The sequence below is a fragment of the Protopterus annectens genome, chromosome 1.part0, assembly GCF_019279795.1.
Source record: "Protopterus annectens isolate FY-2018-M chromosome 1.part0, PAN1.0, whole genome shotgun sequence".
Taxonomy (NCBI): domain Eukaryota; kingdom Metazoa; phylum Chordata; order Ceratodontiformes; family Protopteridae; genus Protopterus; species Protopterus annectens.
This window is the reverse complement of record NC_056725.1, coordinates 237152360-237174883: the sequence shown is the minus strand read 5'-3', so window position 1 is coordinate 237174883 and position 22524 is coordinate 237152360. Positions and strand designations below refer to the sequence as shown.

The 22524-nt window shown below is 39.4% G+C and overlaps 1 protein-coding gene across 5 annotated transcripts in view; it reads left to right on the top strand.

Moving 5' to 3' along the window:
- Positions 1-22524, top strand: part of ADGRG6 (adhesion G protein-coupled receptor G6) — a 1156656-nt gene that overhangs the window by 797916 nt on the left and 336216 nt on the right. For all 5 annotated transcript variants that reach the window (XM_044058511.1, XM_044058431.1, XM_044058747.1 and 2 more), the window contains 3 exons: positions 9749-9801; positions 9912-9977; positions 15817-15959. In XM_044058511.1, the coding sequence (XP_043914446.1) occupies positions 9749-9801; positions 9912-9977; positions 15817-15959 (262 nt within the window). The remainder of the gene's footprint in view (positions 1-9748; positions 9802-9911; positions 9978-15816; positions 15960-22524) is intronic.

Here is a 22524-nt window from a genome sequence, read left to right as displayed (position 1 = left end):
ACAGCCTACTTACAGGCTTCATTCCAGCAGAGTGAAGAACTGCCATTGTCACCCCCTTGCACAAAGGTAGTGCCACTACTAACCAGGGGAAAATATCACCCAATTATCTTGACAAGTCTGATCTGTAAAGCCATGGAGCGTATTATCATGGAGCTCATAAACAAGGATATAAACAATCTCAAAGCATTTGATCCCACCCAATTCAGCTTCATTAGTAGCAGATCTTGCCTATTGAACCAGGTTGACTTATTTGAGACTGTCACCAAGGCCCTGGATGAGGCAAAGTCAGTACATACAGCTTACCTTGACTTGGCCAACGCCTTTGATACAATCCCCAACTCAGGCATCATCGAAAAGCTAACACAACTTGGTGTAAATCCCTATCTCATCAGATGGGTGGCCAGCTGGCTCACAGATAGGACCCACAAGGTCAAAATAGGCACTACCATCTCTGACAGTACACCTGTCACTAGTGGTCTTCCCCACGGATCTGTCCTGGGACCCTACTGTTTGGCATCTACTTCTAAGAGGTCTAAGCAAAGACAAAAGGCCTGTGGCTTACCAAGTTTGCAGATTACTGTAAGTCGGGTGCTGTCATTGACTCCCCAAATGATGGTAACATACTGCAAGAGAGTCTCACAGCTACAAATAACCAGTGCCAGAGTCATGGCCTTAAGTTAAATGCAAAAAAAATGTATTATCATAAACATTCAGCAAAAATATGGTCCCTACTGATTATCACATTAATAGCAACCCCTTAGGCACACAACCTGTGGTGAGAGACTTAGGTACTCAGGTTGACAACAATCTCACATTCGACCATCATGTGGCAGCAGTGGTCATAAAAGCCTTTTACTTGGTTCATATCATAGGTAAAGGGATTCCAACCAGAAAAAAGGACGTTATTACCTCTCTGTACTCTTCCCTTATTAGGCCTATGATTGAGTATAATGCCTCATTTGATATATATCTCTCCAAATGCCTGCACTAACTGGAAAGGCCTCAGAAATACTTCACAAAGAGAATCCATGGCCTCCAACCTCTGTCCTATGCGGACAGGCTCAAATCACTATCACTATCACTCTACTTGGTATTATACAGATTGCTCAGAGGTGATCTGTGTCTCACCTACAAGGCAATATCGGACCCTGCCCTAATAGAGATGCTCCATATCCATAAGTCTAACTCCTCGCACATTACCCGCTCGAAAGGTCTAAATCTAATATGCAACATCAACAAAACCTGCTGGAGAGAGAAGTTTATCTCCAAGAGACTTTCCCGTCTCTAGAATAGACTTCCTATACAACTTAAACAGGGTACCTCTGTGTCCCTTTCAAGCACAACCTTGATGAGTGGATGGGAAACCACAAATTTGTCCAAGGGGTTCCACCTTTGTCCCTCATTGACAGGGGTATCAATTGCTGACTGAGGGATCTTTTTTGGGGATAAACTCTTGGCTAGGCTTTTAAGGGCTCCATTAGCCTAGTAACCTCCTATGATCCTATGATCCTATGAGGGAAGTCCTGAATAAACAAGTTCTATAATAATAGGTAAAAAACTACTTGCTTCATATGACTCCCCCTTCGCACACACCATAAGATGGTTCTTTGGCAGGCCAAAAAAATAACTTAAGCACACCTTTAGGAAGAATATCAATGCACATGAATGTAAAGCAGCCACCTACTCAAATGATACCCGTAAGGCCTTTTCTAACTATTTATTCAGTTTGTTTACTAGGCTAGTACACTGATCACAATAGATCATTTGCAGACACAGACCTGCTGAAGAAATTCACAAAAAAATCAGCAATACCAAATTTACAGAGTATTACAAGGGTATTAGTAGTAACACCCAAGACTGCAGTATGTTCCACCAGAGCAGTTCAACCAGACCTGGATCCCTAAGTTGTAGCCAATGTTCTGGTTGACTGTTTCATCTCCAGTTTTACTGTCATGCTCATGCCCATCTAGATGCTCTGACAAAAAACAAACAAACAACAAAAAAAAAACAATAGCCCAGATAAAAAACATAGGCCCAGATGATATATCAGACCGTTTCCTATGTAGCACAATGTATGATATTGCTGAACCCTTTTTAAACCTTTACATTTTTCTCCCTATAAGGAAGAATGGTCATCATGGTGCCATTTCACAAGGACAGTCATACAACAGACAATGTCAGCTATTAACCTTTTAGCCTCTCCAGAGCCATGTATAAAATCACAGAATGAATCTTGGTCACCATCATAACCTATAACACTAGTGATCTACAAACCCTTGACCTTAATCAATGTGACTTTTTTTAAAGGTACAACCTGTCTACTTTATCTGGTTAATCTTCTTTGAAGATATAACAGATGTCACCAAGAAAAGCCACTCTAATCATACTGCTCATCTGGGCCTTACTAAAGCCTTTGATACAATTCCCCATGCTGGCATTACTGACAAACTCATAAGTCTAAACATAAGTCCCTATGTAATCCACTGGGTTGCAAAATGGATCTCTAACTGAAAACACACACACACAAACACACACACACACACACACACACACACACACACACACACACACACACACACACACACACAAAGTAACATCGGTAGCAATTTCCGTCAGGGCTCTGTCCTGGGTCTCCCTGTTCTTTAGCATCTACTGCTGTGATGTAAAATCAGATGTTAAAAGTATACATCTAACCATCATCATCATCATTCAGCTTTTCCCATTAGGGGTTGCCACAGCGGATCATCTCTTTCCATTTCTTTCTATCCTCTGCATCTTGCTCTGTCACACCAACTGCCTGCATGTCGTCTCTCACCACATCCATAAACCTTATCTTAGGCCTTGCTCTTTTCCTCTTACCTGGCAGCGCCATCCATAGCATCTTTTTCCCAGTATACCCATCATCCCTCCACACATGTCCAAACCAATGCAATCTCGTCTCTCTTGCTTTGTCTCCAAACTGTCCAACATGAGCTGACCCTCTAATGTACTGATTCCTAATCCTATCCATCCTAGTCACACCAAGTGCAAATCTTAACATCTTTAACTTTGCCACATCCAGCTCTGACACCTGCCTTTTTGTCAATGCCACTGTCTCCAACCCATATAACATAGCTGGTCTCACTATCCTCTTGTAGACCTTCCCTTTCACTCTTACTGGTACCCGTCTGTCACAAATCACTCCTGACACTCTTCTCCACCCATTCCATCCTGCCTGTGCTTTCTTCTTCACCTCTCTTCCACATTCACCATTATTCTGAACTGTTGATCCCAAGTACTTAATGTCGTCCACCTTTACCAACTCTACTCCCTGCATCCTCACCATTCCTCTACCCTCCCTCTCATTTACACACATATATTCTGTCTTAGCCCTGCTGACCTTCATTCCTCCGCTCTCTAGAGCATATCTCCACCTCTCCAGAGTTTCCTCAATCTGATTCCTACTCTCACTACAGATCACAATGTCATCTGCAAACATCATAGTCCACGGGGCCTCCTGTCTGATCTCATCTGTCAACCTGTCCATCACCACTGCAAATAAGAAAGGACTCAGAGCTGATCCTTGATGTAATCCCACCTCCACCTTAAACGGATCTGTCACTCCCACTGCAGTCCTCACCACTGTCACACTACCCTTGTACATATCCTGTACCACTCTTACATACTTCTCTGCCACTCCCGATTTCCTCATACAATATCACAACTCTTCTCTAGGCACCCTGTCATATGCTTTCTCCAAGTCTACAAAGACACAATGCAACTCATTCTGACCTTCTCTGTATTTCTCCAATAACACTCTCAGAGCAAACATTGCATCTGTAGTGCTCTTTCCTGGCATGAAACCATACTGCTGATCACTAATCATCATCTCCCTTCTTAATCTAGCTTCTACTACTCTTTCCCATAACTTCAAGCTGTGACTGATCAATTTTATCCCTCTGTAGTTACTGCAGCTCTGCACATCACCCTTATTCTTAAAGATAGGTACCAAAACACTTTTTCTCCACTTCTCAGGCATCCTCTGATTTTCCAAAATTTCATTAAACAATCTAGTTAAAAATTCCACTGCCATTTCTCCTAAGCACCTCCATGCTTCCATTGGTATGTCATCCGGGCCAACAGCCTTTCCATTCTTCATCCTCTTCATAGCTGTCCTTACTTCCTCCTTGCTAATCTGTTTCACTTCCTGATTCACTATCCCCACATCATCCAACCTTCTCTCTCTCTCATTCTCTTCATTCATCAGCCTCTCAAAATACTCTTTCCATCTACTCAACACACTCTCCTCTCTTGTGAGTACCTTTCCCTCACTATCCTTTATCACCCTTACTTGCTGCACATCTTTCCCTGCTCTGTCCCTCTGTCTAGCCAATCGGTACAGGTCCTGTTCTCCCTCTTTAGTGTCCAGTCTCTCATACAACTCTCCATACGCCTTATCCTTAGCTTTCGCCATCTCTCTCTTTGCCATGTGCCTCATCTCCTTATACTCATGTCTACTTTCTTCATCTCTTTGACAGTCCCACTTCTTCTTCACCAGCCTCTTCCTCTGTATACTCTCCTGTACTTCCTCATTCCACCACCAGGTCTCCTTGTCCTCCTTCCTCTGTCCAGATGTCACAACAAGCACCTTTATAGCAGTCTCCCTTACTAGTTCAGCTGTAGTTACCCAGCTATTCGGTAATTCTCCGTTTCCTCCCAGTGCCTGTCTTAACTCTTCCCTAAACTCCACTTCACAATCACCCTTTTTTAACTTCCACCATTTAATCCTTGGCACTGCTTTCACACTCCTCCTCCTCTTCTTGATCACCAATGTCATCCTACAGACCACCATTCTATGCTGCTTAACTACACTTTCCCCTGCCACCACTTTACAGTCTCCAATCTCCTTCAGACTGGCCCTCCTACATAGGATATAATCCACCTGTGTGCATCTTCCTCCACTCCTGTATGTCACCCTATGCTCCTCCCTCTTCTTAAAATATGTATTCACCACAGCCATGTCCATCCTATTCGCAAAATCCACATCTGACCTTCTGCATTCCTCTCCTTAACACCATACCTACCCATCACTTCCTCATCCCCTCTGTTCACTTCACCAACATGCCCATTAAAGTCCTCTCCAATCACTAGTCTCTCACCCTTGGGTACACTTACCACAACATCATCCAACTCACTCCAAAATTTCTCTTTCTCATCCATCGCAGACCCAACTTGTGGAGCATATGCACTAACAACATTCATCATTACACCATCAGTTTCGAGCTTCATAAACATCACTCTATCAGACACACTCTTCATGTCTAAAACACTCTTGGCATATTGTTCCTTTAGTATAAGCCCTACCCCATTTCTCCTGCCACCCACACCATGATAGAACAATTTGAATCTCTTTCCTAAACACCTAGCCTTACTTCCCTTCCGTCTGGTCTCTTGTACACACAATATATCAACCTTCCTTCTCTCCATCATATCAGCTAGCTCTCTCCCTATACCAGTCATACTGCCAACATTCAAAGTTCCTACCCTCACTGCTACACTCCTAACCTTCCTCCTCTCTTCCTGACTTCGGGCATGCCTTCGCCCTCCTCTTCTCCTTTGGCCAACAGTAGCCCAATTTCTGCCAGCACCCTGTTGGCTAACAGTACTGGTGGCGGTCTTTGTTAACCCGGGCCTCGACCGATCCGGTATGGAAATATGAAATTTTTGCACATCTAACCAATAACTGTAAACTGGATGCTATTACTGATATACTGATTCCTCCATGGACACTCATATTATCCAACCTGGGCTTGCTGGAAAAAGCACTTGGTGTGCTTGGCATGGCCTTAAGCTTAATAATAAAATGTAGTGCTGTTGCCTTTGTGAAACAGGTCTGTCCTACAGATTACCACATACACAGGATGCAGCTTAAAATCTTCACAGTAGTTACAGATCTAGGTACCTTAATTGGCAGCAAATTAAACTTCAAGCATCAACTATCAGTCATTGTTAGGAAATCTTTCTGCTTTGCAAAGTTAACTACCAAGGGTTTATCCTCCAAGTCCAAGGATATCATAATCCCCACTCCATTCTCCCCTCTCAGGTCAGTCATAGAATTCATTGCCTAATTTCCTAATTTAAAAAAATCAAAGGACTAAGTTCTCTCAGCAAAGCCACACAGAAAAGCTAAAAATCTCCTGTCTTTTTTCTGTCTCATAGTCCTTTGTGGTGATTTCAGCACTGACTTCTTGGCTTTTAATGATCCTATTCTACTAGACCTACAACATCTCAGAAAAAACAGTGATACTAAATACTCACTCCAAAGACTTCAACCTTCATCACAGTATAAAAAAAAAATCACCTCTTAGAGTGAGTCATCACTCAGAGAGTCCCCTACCTATGGAACTGTCTCTCCTTGCACGTCAAACAATGTAATGCATTGTTCTCCTACAAGTTCTGTTTTGACAATTGAATAGGTACCCAGATATTTACTCCAGGGTTAAACAGCATGACCTCATTGATGATCATGTCAAATCCACCCACAAAGCTCTCTGACTTACATGGCTGTGCTCTCTATGGACACCCATACAGCCTGCCTGCTAAGAACCTATGAACCTGTCATTCATAATGTACCACAGATAAAAGAAAGAGTTTTAAAATGTAAAGTACAAATGTATTATGTCCCAAGAAAACAAATTTCACACAGGAAGGTCATTCTAACCAAATCTATTGGAGATTAATGAAAAATAAATTAATTGAACAACTAAAGAGTTAATAAAATAAATAATTTATTAAACTAGTACAATTTTTCAGATTTATTTATTTTTGCTCAAGTCTTTTCATTTATTCAAACCTCAAAGAATGATGGATGTATATAAATACGTGTGTGTGTGTGTGTGTGTGTGTGTGTGTGTGTGTGTGTGTGTGTGTGTGTGTGTGTGTGTGTGTGTGTGTGTGTGTGTGAGTGTGTGAGTGTGTGTGTGTGTGTGTGTGTGTGTGTGTGTGTGTGTGTGTGTGTGTGTGTGTGTGTGTGTGTGTTTATAGGCCCCAGAATCCCCACGTTCCCTGCAAATGATATATACCAACGCCAAGATCACACTACAGTGGGGAAAAGTGTACAACAATCTGCATAGAAGTGCTTCAATGGGAATTTACCATTCTCCACTCTGTAGTGTGACTGGTATATACAATTTGCAGGGAGTGTGGATGGCAAAAATACATCCCAAAGACATGCGGTAGATGGATTGGATACTCTAAATTGGCCCTAGGCGTGAGTGTGTGCGTGTATGTGCCTTTCGTGGAAGGTTGGGCTCCAGGCTGGCAACTCGACACTGTAAAACTCCACTGCCAATCATGAGCGGACAGGTGATCCCCTGTGGCAACCCCTAACCGGGAAAAGCCAAAAGAAGAAGAAGAAGTTTTCAGAAACACGCTCATATGGCCTTGACCATATAAATTTAAAGTTTCAGAAAACTCATTGATATAATATAAATTCATATCTATATCTGTATCTAAATATATATGGATATATATATATATATATATATATATATATATATATATATATATGTATTATATATATATTAATATAAAATAAGCATTTTTCAGAATTAAAAATTACTGAACTATATTACATAGCAGGTTCAAATGTATATTGCAAATTATATATGGTAATTCCAGAGGATAACTTATGAATGAAATTAGTCTTTAATTCAAAGAAAGAAAATGACTAAGACTGGGATCCTGTAGGCACTATGTGTTTAGTGGCAATATTAATGTAAAAGTTGTATTACTTTTGCAGAGCTGTAAAAGTTTAATTGATTTTCTTAGCTTGCTGGTTAGATGTTTTCTAAAACTTTTGATATTTTAATGATGTATTTCATGTTTACTGAAAACTGAAACTAATTCATTTAGCATTAAAACTTATTTGGAGTAATGTGATTATAACATGATTCAAGGTAGTCTAAAAATTATATAGTCAGCTAAAATGCTTCACGCATATTGTTGATTGTGGTTTTCAATTAAATGACTTGAAAAAAACTAGAAAAGTTGAAAACGTCTTATTTTAATAACATATTTTCATAAGTATTTGTTTTTATAGTTATCATTTTCTTTTAATTTAATTTTATGTTTGGACCTGAGAGATTTTCCATTATTAGTAAATCTAATAGAGGCTTTTGGCAGTGTTCTAAGCATATGCCATCACAGAATGTTTCTGTCATCTGTATATATGGCTTACCTGGACTTTAGCAAGCATTTCAGGATGGTATCACCTGCTTGGGTCCTATGATGGCATCTTAGGGGCATGGCAATAAGCTACAGATGGTCCTGGTAAACTGAACACAGTTAGGTGAATGGATATTATGGAGTCTTTTGGTATTTGCTGGCTATTTTCAGCATGTTTATAAGCAGCATTCCAGCAGGCTGGACGGAAAAGTTTCCCTCTTCTGCTAACAATACAATGTTATGCAACAGGGCTGATTCACAGGAAGGAATAGAAAGGATGAAAAGAGACATGGCAAAAATAAAGGAATGGCATGAAGCAAAACATCTTAAATTCATTGCAAAAATGTGCAGTGATGTATGCGAGGGTAAAGAAAAAAAACAACAAAGGAGTGTAGAGCTTGAAGACAAGTAGCAACAACTACAAATGAGGAAAGGAAGCAAACATTAGTCATGTCAGATGACCTAAAGGTAATCAAATAATGTGAAGGAGCAGCAAGGTAGGCTAGGCAAACAAAAGATTCACAGGGAAGGTATCAACAGTAGAAAACATGACCATTTGGTGTAGTAAAGCTTTGGCTGCAGAACATGCAGAATGCAGGCAAAAGGCATTAGAACTTTCCTAGGCTGTTCGTCTGTCCCCGCATGCCACAATACCCAACTGTTCTGTCTCTTGGCCCTCTTCTTGTCATTAAAATAAGCTTAGTATGCCAATGTCTCTAGGTAGGTTTTTCAGAGTATTGTGGATTTCAGCAGTGAGTCACCTTTTAGCATGAACGCTTTGATTAGCTCTGTTCATTATCGTTCGGGAGGCAGGGTAGTTTCATTTATCATGTAGAATTCAACAGCCTTTACTTTCTTATTGGTTATGCAGTTCTAAGTCCAAAGACCACCAGCATTCATGGGTACCTTAAATAGAAAATGTACCTGATAAGATCTCAGTTGGAAAACATACACATTTCTGCAGGCTTCATTATTGTCATGACAAAGACGAAACAGAGACAGTTCAGAGGAAGGGAACAAAATTGTGCATAGTTTACAACAGAAAACTATAAAACTGATGACAAGAGTATAATGTGCTTTGCCTTAAGCATAAAAGGCAGACAGGCATCGTGACAGAAATGTACTTCAAGGGTGATAACAGGGCCACTGTGTCTACTATCTTCAAAGAAAAAATTGTATAGGAACAAGTCGGCACAATGTAAAATGTCATGATGGGTGGTGCAAAAGAGACGGCAAAGTACAAGTTCACATAAAGGATGGATTATTGGAATAATCATCCTGGTGAAGTAGCATATGACTATAACAATTATCATAATTAAATAATACATTGGATAATGCTAAGTCAATTCTTATGATAAGGGGAAGAATAAAAAAAATAAAATTTGAATTAAACATCTCCAGTCTATCATGTAAAGATATCAAGTAAGTGGACTACCTAGTCGTTACCTGCTCCAACTATATGGTTTCTGCTTTATGTTCTCTGCAGTGTGGTTAACACATAACCCTGTCCATGTTTTACAATTATTACTGTTTTATTTTTCAGTTGAATCAAACCTTTCAAAATTGGAACTATTCTGTTTATGTGAAAAATGTCAGGTAAGTCTTTACGGTATTTTAAAATCCATGCAGTAAATATCACTGCTAATTATCCAAATAATGCATTTAATATTTTGTTAATGTTCACAGGCTTTCCTTTTTAATTCTAGTGCTTATCTTCTGTCAAGAGACCGCTCAGCAAAAGTCAGAAACAGAAGAGATGTGTCATATGCAAGGTACTGCATTCCTTACAAAGACATTTCATATAAATTGCATTAATGTCTGTTTATATGGTATCATATTGTAATATCAGTCAATTTTTTGTATCAGATCAGGCTTTCTAAAACTCCTTCATCTTTCAGTTGCTCCTGTTAGGGGTCGCCACAGCAGATCATCTGTTTCCATTTCTTCCTGTCCTCTGCATCTTGCTCTGTCAGACCAACCACCTGCATGTCCTCTCTCACCACATCCATGAACCTTATGTTAGGACTTCTTCTTTTCCTGTTACCTGGCAGCTTCATTCTTAGCATCTTTTTTCCAATATACTCTGCATTCCTCTTCAGAACATGTCCAAACCAAGGTAATCTTGCCTCTCTGGCTTCGTCTCCAAATCTTCCAACCTGGGCTGACCCACTAATATACTTATTCCTAATCCTGTCTACCCTTGTCACAACCAGTGCAAATGTTAACATCTTTAACTCTGCCACATCCAGCTCTGACTCCTGCCTTTTTGTCAATGCCACTGTCTTCAACCCATATAACATAGCTGGTCTCACTATCCTCTTGTAGACCTTCCCTTTCACTCTTACTGGTACTTGTATGTCACAAATCACTCCTGACACTCTTCTCCACCTACTCCATCCTGCCTGTACTCTCTTCTTCACCTCTCTTCCATACTCACCATTACTCTGAACTGTTTATTCCAAGTATTTAAACTCATCCACCTTCGCTACCTCTACTCTCTGCATCCTCACCATTCCTCTATCCTCACTCTCATTCACACACATATATTCTGTCTTAGTCCTGCTGACCTTCATTCCTTTTCTCTCTAGAGCATATCGCCACCTCTCCAGGGTCTCCTCCACCTGCTCCCTACTCTCACTACAGATCACAATGTCATCTACAAACATCATAGTCCTGTCTGATCTTGCCTGTCAACCTGTCCATCACCACTGCAAATAAGAAAGGGCTCAGAGCTGATCCTTGATGTAATCCCACCTCCACCTTAAATGCATCCATCACTCCCCCTGCAAAGCTCACTGCTGTCACACTACCCTCGTACATATCCTGTATCACTCTTACATACTTCTGTGACACTCCCAACATCCCCATACAATACCACAACTCCTCTATAGGTACCCTGTCATATGCTTTCTCTAAGTCCAAAAAGACACAATGCAACTCCTTCTGACCTTCTCTCTACTTCTCCATCAACAGTCTCAGAGCAAACATCGCATCTGTAGTGCTCTTTCCTGGCATGAAACCATACTGCTAATCACTAACCATCACCTCCTTTTTTAACCTAGCTTTCACTACTCTTTCCCATAACTTCACTGTAGTTACTACAGCTCTGCACATCACCCTTATTCTTAAAAATCGGTACCAAAACACTTTTTCTCCATTCCTCAGGCATCCTCTTACTTTTCAAGATTTCATTAAACAATCTAGTTAAAAACTCTAATGCCATTTCACCTAAACACCTCCATGCTTCCACAGGTATGTCATCTGGACCAACAGCCTTTCCGTTCTTCATCTTCTTCATAGCTGTCCTTACTTCCTCCTTGCTAATCTACTGCACTTCATGATTCACTATCCGCACATCATCCAACCTTCTCTCCCTCTCATTCTCTTCATTCATCAACCCCTCAAAGTACTCTTTCCATCTGCTCAACACATTCTCCTCACTTGTGAGTACATTTCCCTCATAATCCTTTATCACCCTTACCTGCTGCACATCTTTACTAGCTCTGTCCCTCTGTCTAGCCAATCAATACAGGTCCTTTTCTCCCTCCTTAGTGTCCGACCTTTCATACAACTCACTCTTCATATGCCTTATCCTTAGCCTTCACCACCTCTCTCTTTGCCATACACCTCATCTCCTTATACTCCTGTCTACTTTCTTCATCTCTCTGACAATCCCACTTCTTTTTCACCAACCTCTTTCTCTGTATACTCTCTTGTACTTCCTCATTCCATCACCAGGTCTTGTTGTCCTCTTTCCTCTGTCCCGATGTGATACCAAGCACCTTTCTAGCCGTCTCTCTTACTAGCTCTGCTGTAGTTACCCAGCTATGCGGTAACTCTTCACTGCCACCCAGTGCCTGTCTCAACTCTTCCCTGAACTCCACCTCACAATTACCCTTTTTCAATTTCCACCATTTGATCAGGCTTTCTAAAACTATGAACCTTATTCACATGGATGAGTGCACCTAATTATAACTTGTAAATCAAATTACTCAGTGAGAATGTATAATATAAACGATGGGTGTAAGGGATATTGCTGTGCTAATCTGATAAGTCAAAAATAAAATATTTTCTTTGGATTCATTCAGAGACAGAGTTTAACAATTTAATTAGTGCAAGCTGAGGGGACAAAGTCCATTGCACCAACACCCCGATCTCAGAGATTCATTGTTTATTAGATTTTTAATCACTTGCCCAGAACTACATAAGTAACACTTACTACATTATTATAGTCAGTATGCATTCTTCCACGTACGTCTTCCAGTCCTGTTTGTTTGTTGCTGTTGATGTCTCTAGAAGAAAACCAATTCATGTTAGGCAAAAGCCAGGCCAAGTCATGTCACTTCGCTATCACTGGAGAAATAAATGTTTTTCCTTATAGTAGTTTACCGTGTATAGTATTGTGATAACACATAATAACTTGCTTACAGTATGCAGATTTGTCTGTAGTGATTATTGTGCTGGGATATTGGGATTTTGAATCATGCTTCATGTGAGGTGCATTAAACATCCTAAAACGGATACTGGACCAATCATTCATACACTGTATAGTTCATAATTTATTTAATTAAAATGTTTATTACTATACCACAGATCATGAAATTCAAAGATTCAAAATCTGAGTCTTCCTAGGAACTGCTGTGTGTGATATAAACTTGGATGCTTCACCAGCCATAGAAGGCTTATTAAATTATATCTTACATGATAATGAATCAGCAAGCCAAGTTTTGCTAATTATGGAAGTCAGGACATAAAGTAGCTGATACAATATGTTGCTTTGTTCTGCTTTAAGATGAATTTCTTGACAACCTTTTCTCACATTCATGACTTGGTGGTTATGCTTGGAGAAACTGAATTGTAATCCTTTGCATTCCGTGTTTGAAAAAAGGGTAGAGAAATTCAAGTTGAGAGCAAAGCTGAAGAGGCAAATTTCTTAACATTAATTTTAAGAACATATAAATGATTGTGATAGAGACTGATAATAATTATTTACCATATGTGTTTTTGCTGCCCATATATGATAGCACCTAATAAAAATTTGTGGCAGCTTGAGGACTGTGACATTGCTTAAATCAGTTTGTTGAATAATTGTGTGTTTTGCATCTGAGAAATGTTTCTGAGCATGAGGTGCGATACATCCTTTAAGGCTGCTAATTTTTCTGATGCAGTTCCCCAGTGAGTGCATCCTACTTGGCAGAGCAACATTCACCTTCACTTATAACAAGGTTCATATATAGGAACCTTGATATAACAAACATATTATAGGTATGTTCTTATAATAGCCATTTCTGTCATTTTCAGAACATAATTAACATGATCCAGATGCTATACTAATGTCCTTACCTGCATAATTAACATGCTTCAGATATTATATTAATATTCTGGGATCCTTTACACTACGCCGACACCCAAAACACGGACACCAAAAGACCGACATATCACAAAACCGACAACTCACAAAACCGAACACCATAACACTGACACACAAAACGTAAACTACACATTACACACAACTATATATGCACTAACCTTAACCCAAACCCTAACCCTAAGGTCCGACACTACCGCACACTTACCCTACCCGCACCCTAACCCTAACTCATTTAACCCACCCCTAAACCTAAAGTCCGTCACTATCGCACACTTACCCTACCTGCACCCTAACCCTCACTCACTTAACCCGCCCTTAAACCTAAAGTCCGTCACTATCACACACTTACCCAACCCGCACCCTAACCCTAACTCACTTAACCCACCCCTAAACCTAAAGTCCATCACTATCACACACTTACCTTACCCTAACCATAAGTCCGACACTACCGCACACTCACCTTTCCCGCACCCTAACCCTAAATCCCTCACTATCGCACACTTACTGAGTCACGCTCACACGTTGCCCATGTTGATATTTCGGCTGTCGAGATTTCACCTTGTCGATCATCTGTGTCATCGATCTTCTGGTGTCGGTCTTTTGGATGTCGGCTTTGTGGCGTGTCGGTGTAGTGTAGGGGATCCCAGAATGGGTCCGCTAACTAGACCGACATGCCACAAAGCCGGCACCCAAAACACCGACACCAAAAGACCGACAAATCACAAAACCGAAAACTCACAAAACCGAACACCATAACGCCGACGCACAAAACATAAACTACACATTATACACAACTATATATGCACTAACCTTAACTGAAACCCTAACCCTAAGGTTCGACACTACCGCACACTTACCCTACCCGCACCCTAACCCTAACTCACTTAACCCGCCCCTAAACTTAACATCCGTGACTATCACACACTTACCCTACCCGCACCCTAGCTCTAACTCACTTATCCCACCCTTAAATCTAAAGTCTGTCACTATCGCACACTTACCCTACCTGCACCCTAACCCTAACTCACTTAACCCGCCCCTAAACCTAAAGTCCATCACTATCACACACTTACCTTACCTGCACCCTAACCCTAAGTCCGACACTACTGCACACTCACCTTTCCCGCACCCTAACCCTAAATCCCTCACTATCGCACACTTACCTGTCCGGTCCCTAACCCTAAATCCCTCACTATCACACACTTACCGAGTCGCGCTCACACATTGTCCATGTCGGTGTTTCGGCTGTCGGGATTTCACCTTGTCGATCATCTGTGTCATCGGTCTTCTGGTGTCGGTCTTTTGGGCATCGGCTTTGTGGCGTGTTGGTCTAGTGTAGGGGACCCATATCCTGATATAACAATCAAGTATGTAATACTATTTTATATTGTTTGCATCTGGTGTTATGATTTTGAAATGTGTTTACAGTTCCTGTGATTCTAACTCAATAAAATTAATATAAGCTATCAATAGATGACAGCTATCCTAAGCTCAGCTATTACCTCATTTGATTAAGTTGTCTTTGTCCAAGAGGGAGAATAAACTAGTTACTAAAATGAGGAATTGGTTAGCTCTGTGTTAAGTGGAGCAGCAGAGTGAAACATTTTTATTTGGTGTTCTAATACATTTAAGAAAAATCCTGTTAAACAACATTATTAAAAGGTATGTGTGTTATACGGTATGTACGCATTTGGTCAGCCGGTGGATGGCCGACCGGAAAATGTTCAAAAGCAGTGCAGTGACTTTTCATAATTGCGAATGCAATTATGTTGAAAAGCAAAACATCCTCCCCTTTTTGACCCATGGTAGCACTTGTTTAGGTGGTAGAGCAGTCAGGAATGTTGAATTCAGAGTTTTTTATGACATTCCGACCGTTCGGCACCTTGAAATTTGACATTCAGGTTCAGAAAAACTGACGTTTTGCGATCGGTCACATGACCAAATGCATGTATTCCGTATTATACTTATATGACCAAGACCTTGTTTCTTACCACCTTTTGTTTTGTGCACTGTATAAAGTATAAACCATATATGTACTGAATAATCAGCTTTGCTGCTCAAGGATTCTGGGTAGGATGTGCAAACACTATTAATGAATATAAAAATGCAAGACTGTCCGAATACCTGAAAGTAAAATGTCTTCTGCATTTCTGGCACCCTTGTAATTGTTCGACAGTCTTTACTGCTACCTCACCAAACCTGGTTCTGAGCTATCTCTGACAGGTTTTGTTTTTCTGTAGGTATTTTTGCCATGCTCTGCTGGTATATAGCCCAATGAATAACATAACATTAAATGAGGATACCATCCGCAAGAGGATAGTAAGGAACAATGAAACTATAGCTACGGGATTACAGCTGGAATCAGTAATGGTTGATTCGATAGGTAAGAAGTAACACGTCTTTTCTTTCTTTCCTTTTTGTGCTGTTTCTACTTTTACATATTGCATTTTTCTTGAGGAAACCCACATGTCTAATCCTATATGGTTCACAAGCTACTAAATTACTGAATAGAGTTTTGAAAAGGTTTATCAGAGAATCAAGAACAACATTCAAAATGTTTGATTTATACCACAAAGGTAATATAACGTTGAAAGGAAATATTTTTTATATTTGTTTTTCTGGGGACATACATTAATAAAGACAATAGTCAGGAAGATGACTATACACAGAAGCTAGTAGAAAGCCAAGGACTTATGGGTAATGAGCTAAAGGTACTGCCATTATCATGAAACTTAATTAAAGATGATTACACAGTGGTGTTGAGTAGGAAGTGGGTAAATTGAATGGGGTAAGCTCCATGTGCATAAGCAATGTCAAACAGATTATGTTTTTAAATGGCAATTGTCATGGCACAAAGGCACAGGAGTTATCATTGCCTCATCACAGTCTTTAGTTTCATTCTTGGTTATGGTGCCATCTCTGCAGATTCTGCATGACCTCCCTGTGTTTGTATGTTTTGTTATGGGTGTTCTGCATTCCTCAGACATTCACATAGAAGTATTAGCTGCAAGATAATTGACATTCCTCCAATTCATGTACTGTTACTTATACCATGTGACAGGGATTGAGGGAAGATCTGTATTCTGTGGTTGACTGCTTCTCCAGTCTGCATTATTTCCTCTGCTTTGTGCCCAGTTGGTGCCAGGATGGGATCTGACTAATCTGTGATGCTGAATTGGATTAAATGGGTAAATGAAGTTATGAATGCATAAATGACTTTCACAGAAAAAAAATATTATGATGCCATAATTTGCTGATGCCCTCTGCAAGTGTGTCACTAAAAACCTGCATGCAAATTTGTTCTGATCTGTTTTAGTGTTTGTGAATTTAGAATAGAGAACCGAATTTGCAAAGGGCAACAAACTTGAAATAACTTGTGACAACATATTTAAAATATATAGAATTTACCAATGACCAAGATAATATTCTTTACAATCATTGCCTGTTGGGAGCACCTGTGAATGGTGTTTGTAATGGTGCTATGAAGCAGTTATGGAGGTTATTTTGTTTGGAAATTTGTTAAACTCTGATGTTTCATAGGGTAAAACTGTTGGCAATTTGTATTCTGTAAATGAGTTAAAATTTGAAATTGCATAAGGCAGATTATAACATGCTGTTTAACTCATTACAGCCTAGTGACACCTCCAGGTGTTTCTGCAATTGCATCCTACTGATGCTTCTAGGAGTCAAATACAGCCTGTTCTTATTTGCATTAATAATTCCAAAACCATTCTACATAAAAGGTATTGAAAGGTTTCATCTTAAATCGTACATGATGGAAAGCACATCTGAACTGATATGCCACTTCTGTCTGATGCTACTAAAGTGATATTAATTATTTATTTACTATTTACATATATGGATCTTACATTTTACTGCATATACAACATTGCATTAAAAGAAAAAACTTATCAAAAACTAGGGGTGCTTTACAGAGCCAAAAACTTTCTAACCAATGCAACTAAGACTACCCTTGCCAACACTTACCTCCTCCTTAATATTTTATGGCACTGTCATTCTTACTAACCTGCAGGCATCATAAAAAGCAAAATTCAAACAATGCTACAATAAAGTGGCTAAATTTGCAGAAAATGCCCCTTTCAGAACCCATCATTGTATAGCACTAAAAAGCCTAAATTGGTTGGAACTACTCCATCAACTAACATATACACAGCTTCTTACCATCTATATCTAGTATCCATGTGCTTCTCCAGCACTAAATACCACTGGAACTATGTTCCAAATGGGTGATTACGATCCAATGGCCAAAAACTCCTGTCCACAAACCTATAAAATCTGCTGGGCATGATCTGTACTCATACCATGTTGCTACGGCCTGAAACTCCTTACCTGTATCCATCAGATCACTACTCTCCCTCCTGTCCATTCTAAAAGATTTCTTAGGCAAAATCAGTCTGTGTTCTTGCTCAACCCAGAGGATAAGCTATGCCCTTAAATATGAACAAGTACCTACTCATACCTTTACCTCCTTTCTCCCTCTTTTTCACTGACTTCCTTACTTCAGTCAATATCTTCCATCTGCATCTCCCTCTAAATGTGCCAAAATCATGTTTTTTCTCTCACTTCCTATTGCAGTTCCTGTTTATATTATACTAAATTGCATTTAATTTCTCTAAACTGGCTAAAATTTCTCTAAATATTAAATTATTGTTATATAAGTTATAGCTATTCATAGTGCATATTTTCACATTATGTGTACATTGGTATAATTAATTAAACTGTAAATGTTTTTAGATTATTTATAAAAATTGTAAAAATTATTGTTAGTAAAAATTTTTTTAACACTTTGGAGCTTTTCTTTCCTGCCTGCCTCTTCCTCTGCTGAAAATGGAAACATACTCAATAGACTTTCCTGGTAATCAAATATCAATAAATAAATACATAAAATATGGGGGATTGCGATCAGGTCACTGATCGTAACAAGCGTATTATTTGTTCAAGACGTGGGTGCCAAGAAATTCATCTCAAGAGTGTGAGGAAGTGTTTGATGTCTTACTTTACTCCCTGTGTAAGGGAAGCAGTTGTAACCAAAGTACTGACATACTTTAGCAGACAGCAGGTAGAAATGGGAGTATAAATGAAGCACTTCCTGCCATACTGCTCCTGTTTTCTGGTCAGTGCTGTCTGCTTTTAGTGCAGACTCAATGTTAACAGCACCTAGGGGGTGCTTAACAATCCTCCAATGTTGTTAAGGCCAGGTCTGCTCTTTAGAGCACTTAACAGGGATATTATTAGACTGTTTTTTGAGAGTAATCATGGTGTCCATGCACTACACATATTTATTTATACTGTCATAAGTTACATGCTTTTCTCAATATCTCAACAAAGTAACACAGACAGAAATGTATAGCCTCATATGAAAGCTCACAGATGGACAAATACAGTGCTGCTGACAATATGTGTGTAGCTCGTGGTTATTAAGATATTGCAAGTTTTCAGAATATTATATATTTACCTGACAACCTCTCAGAGCAAGAAATCTGGACAAAGCAATAAATAAAAGTGGGACAAAGGCCCCAAAATAGGGACAATTTTTAAATATTGCTCTCACAAACTTAGAAAGTTGATAGAATAACAGGTTTTGCATTAGCATGAATTTTTCTAAAGGGTATGAAGTCTAAAACTGAAATATCTGTTGTTATTGTCTAACTTCAGTTTTTAGTGATTTGCCACTAATTTGCCAGAAAACCACAATTTAATGAAAAACGGATCAAAAATATGAGGCAAAAATCTACACATTCTGTGAAAATCTGTACAGTTGAGAGGTATGCATATTAATATTTATTGTGTTATTATGACTTATAAAATCCAGTTTAGGAGTTATAATGTAATGAGCACCCCACTGTAAAGATTTGTTTTTCACTAAACAGTTTGCCATTCACATTTGTGTTGTAACCCTTATGGCTCCAGAGATATAAAAGTTCATTTGAAATTTGAAGGCCTAACTTGATTTTGTCAAACAGCTTAGGAAAGGTAAAGTGCGAAAGATAAGCCATCAATATGTGGATGGAGATGCTCAGTCTGAGAACAGCAGACTATCATACCTTCCCAAAGGGCAAATTTATACTTTATGCCCCCCCTCCCCATGGATGTGCATTTATACATAAGCACATTTTAAGTACAATGATCTTGGATTGTCTGTTATGATTTTTGTTGGTGCTTTGCTTCATTTTCTCACCTTTCTTTGTCAATTAAATGAGAAATCCTTGCCTAAGTCTACTAGGCCTCATAGATATCCTTCTTCAGTACCTCTGCCATGCAGCCATAATAATACCACAACACACACAACTGCACCAATGACTACTGGTACTAGGTGCCAGCTGTACTACACCCACTAAGGGGGAAAGAAAGAGAGAGAGAGTGACAGGAAGCTGCTTCTCTAGTGATGTAGTTAAGGATGTCACCAGGGCTCTTAGGTCACTGCTTTACCTCAGATACGTTTACAGTCTTGTATGTGAAGGTGAGCAGTCGTAGTTTTTCCACCATGGGGAGATGCAAAATGACATTGTTGAGCTCTCTACTCAAGTCCTTCAAGTCATGGTCCTAGCACTGAGCAGCATTTTCTACCTTCACCAAAATGATGCATAAGTTCAAGGATTAAATAAAATGATTCAATTATTGGCTTGTAAATTAGTCTTTCTAAGGGCATCCAAAATGTATCTGTGTGAGATGAAAGGCTCAAAGGTCCTCATCCCCCACACTTTATCTTATATGATCTGCACGTCTTACCCCTCTGTTTTGCATATTTTGTAACATTTTGTTACACCTATCGTACATTTTTGTTAGCCTGATGGATATTCTGATATAACATATTTCAACCTGTATAATATCAAAGAAGCAATGATGAATGCCAGAAGCCTAAACAACAACAACATTTCTGAGCTTTCTTACCCTTAAAGACATCAGCATTTGAGTAATTACAGAAACCTGGTTCCACTGTAGTGATAGCACTCCCATCATTCTAGGGTGCAATGCCTATTATGCATGCAAAGCCACTGACAAACGTAGTAGAGTGCCTATATTTTTAACAGTAGCCTGTGAAGGGGTTTGGGTGATGGTGGATTTACCCATGCTTGACATGGTTTAATCAGAAGAGTGAAGCCTGAGTGATGAAACAAAGCCAGAAATGGTTAAATCTTGCATTACCCCCCCCCCCCACACACACACACACACACACACACACACACAAAAACATACGCACATACACACAAGCGGGTTATTGGGATTATACATTGACATTATTTAAGAAAATAATTTCTTACCCTTTCTAAATAATTTCATTGTATTACGTAACTTTTAATTGTTTTTTGTGGCTCCTACAGGTAAAGGGACATCTAAGGCATGTATTGTGCATGTGTTCAGGTTAAATGAGCTGATGCTTGTACAGTAAAGAGGACACAGTTTAGAAAATAAAAATGGCTGCTTAATTCATCAGTGATAGTCACCTTATAAAAAAGTGATTCCCACTGGCTGACATGTAGCAAACAATTTCTATTTTCATGTTTTACTCCTTACTGGACTTGGACCTCCTGTTGTTTTGTTTTACTGTTTTTTTCAACTGTGGTTAAGGAATCCACATGCATCATCCTTTTGTTAAAGTGAGGACACTTGCAGACTCCCCATATCATGGAATTCATTCTTTTTTTCTTCTTTTTTAATATTTATAATTTGTAATTTCTGAAGAATGGAAGACATGCTTCTAACTTACTAATAAGTGGATATTGTTTTCTGGAGAGGAGGACACGGCAGCTGTAATTATTTCTTTTAATAGCTACAGCTGCCCAAACTTGAATTTGTTTTCTCTATGCGTTACGGAGAAGAGGATAGGACAGCTGTTGCTGTATTCTTTTAATAGTTACAGCTGCCCAGAGTAATTTGTTTCTTTGTTTTTCAGTGATGTTGACAAGGCAACTGTAGCCATTTATTTGGTTACTGCTGCCTGAATTTCTTCCTGTTAGGGACAGTTGATTTACAGTGGGTGTGATGATTACATTGACCAATCATATAACTTGCATCCATCTTCCCTACTGGGCAAGCTCTACTCCCCCTCCCCCCTCCCCCATACACCTAAAATTATACGTCAGAGTTCTTGAAAATGGAAAGGCTGAAAACTGTGTTTGGGAGATGAAATACATGCCAAAACTTTGGTGAATTTCTAATGTTTCTTTTCTGAGTGCTTATCATGATGTTTTTCATAAGCTCATTTTTTTTCCTCATGAAAATAAGTTAACCTTCTGCATGGAACAATGAAATTGCTTACATCTTGCTCAGAAGATGGCGTCATATAGGGAACATAAACATACTTTGGCCTGAATTAGATAAATGTTATCGGCTGCAAAGTGTTAGGAGGCATGGTGGGAAGAAGCCTATCAACGGGAAGTGAAGTTCTGGCCTTAATTTCATTAGCAACATTAATGCCAGTGCTTCTACCTCCAGATCACAATACTGAAAAAAGTGGAGTTGCACCAGGCACAAGAAGAGCTGGCTGGCCACGGCTCTGTTTTAAACCCATCCACAATTACATCCTGCTCACTTGCAGGTAATGAATGACAATGTAGCTGCTTTTTGAAGGAATATTTATTGTTATTACATTGCAAGACTTATTTCTCGGAGCCCTAAATGTCTGCAAAATATATTGTGATTTCAGCACCATAAAAGTGGTCTTAAAAATTCATTACTGCCCCATTACTGCATTGTAAGGGGCAAGCCTTCTATATCCCGGCTAATTTATATTAAGTCCAACATTGCTATACCTCAGAGAAGGGGGAATACTCTGATATGCTGCATCCTTGGACTTGATGTATATTTCCCCACATTTTTACAGTCTCAACATTCTATCACATTTATAGTCCTAGAACTTGTCTGATTGAAGACTGCTGGAACAGGGCTCAGTTTTGAGCATTTTTTTCTGGTTAATTGGGTAACTT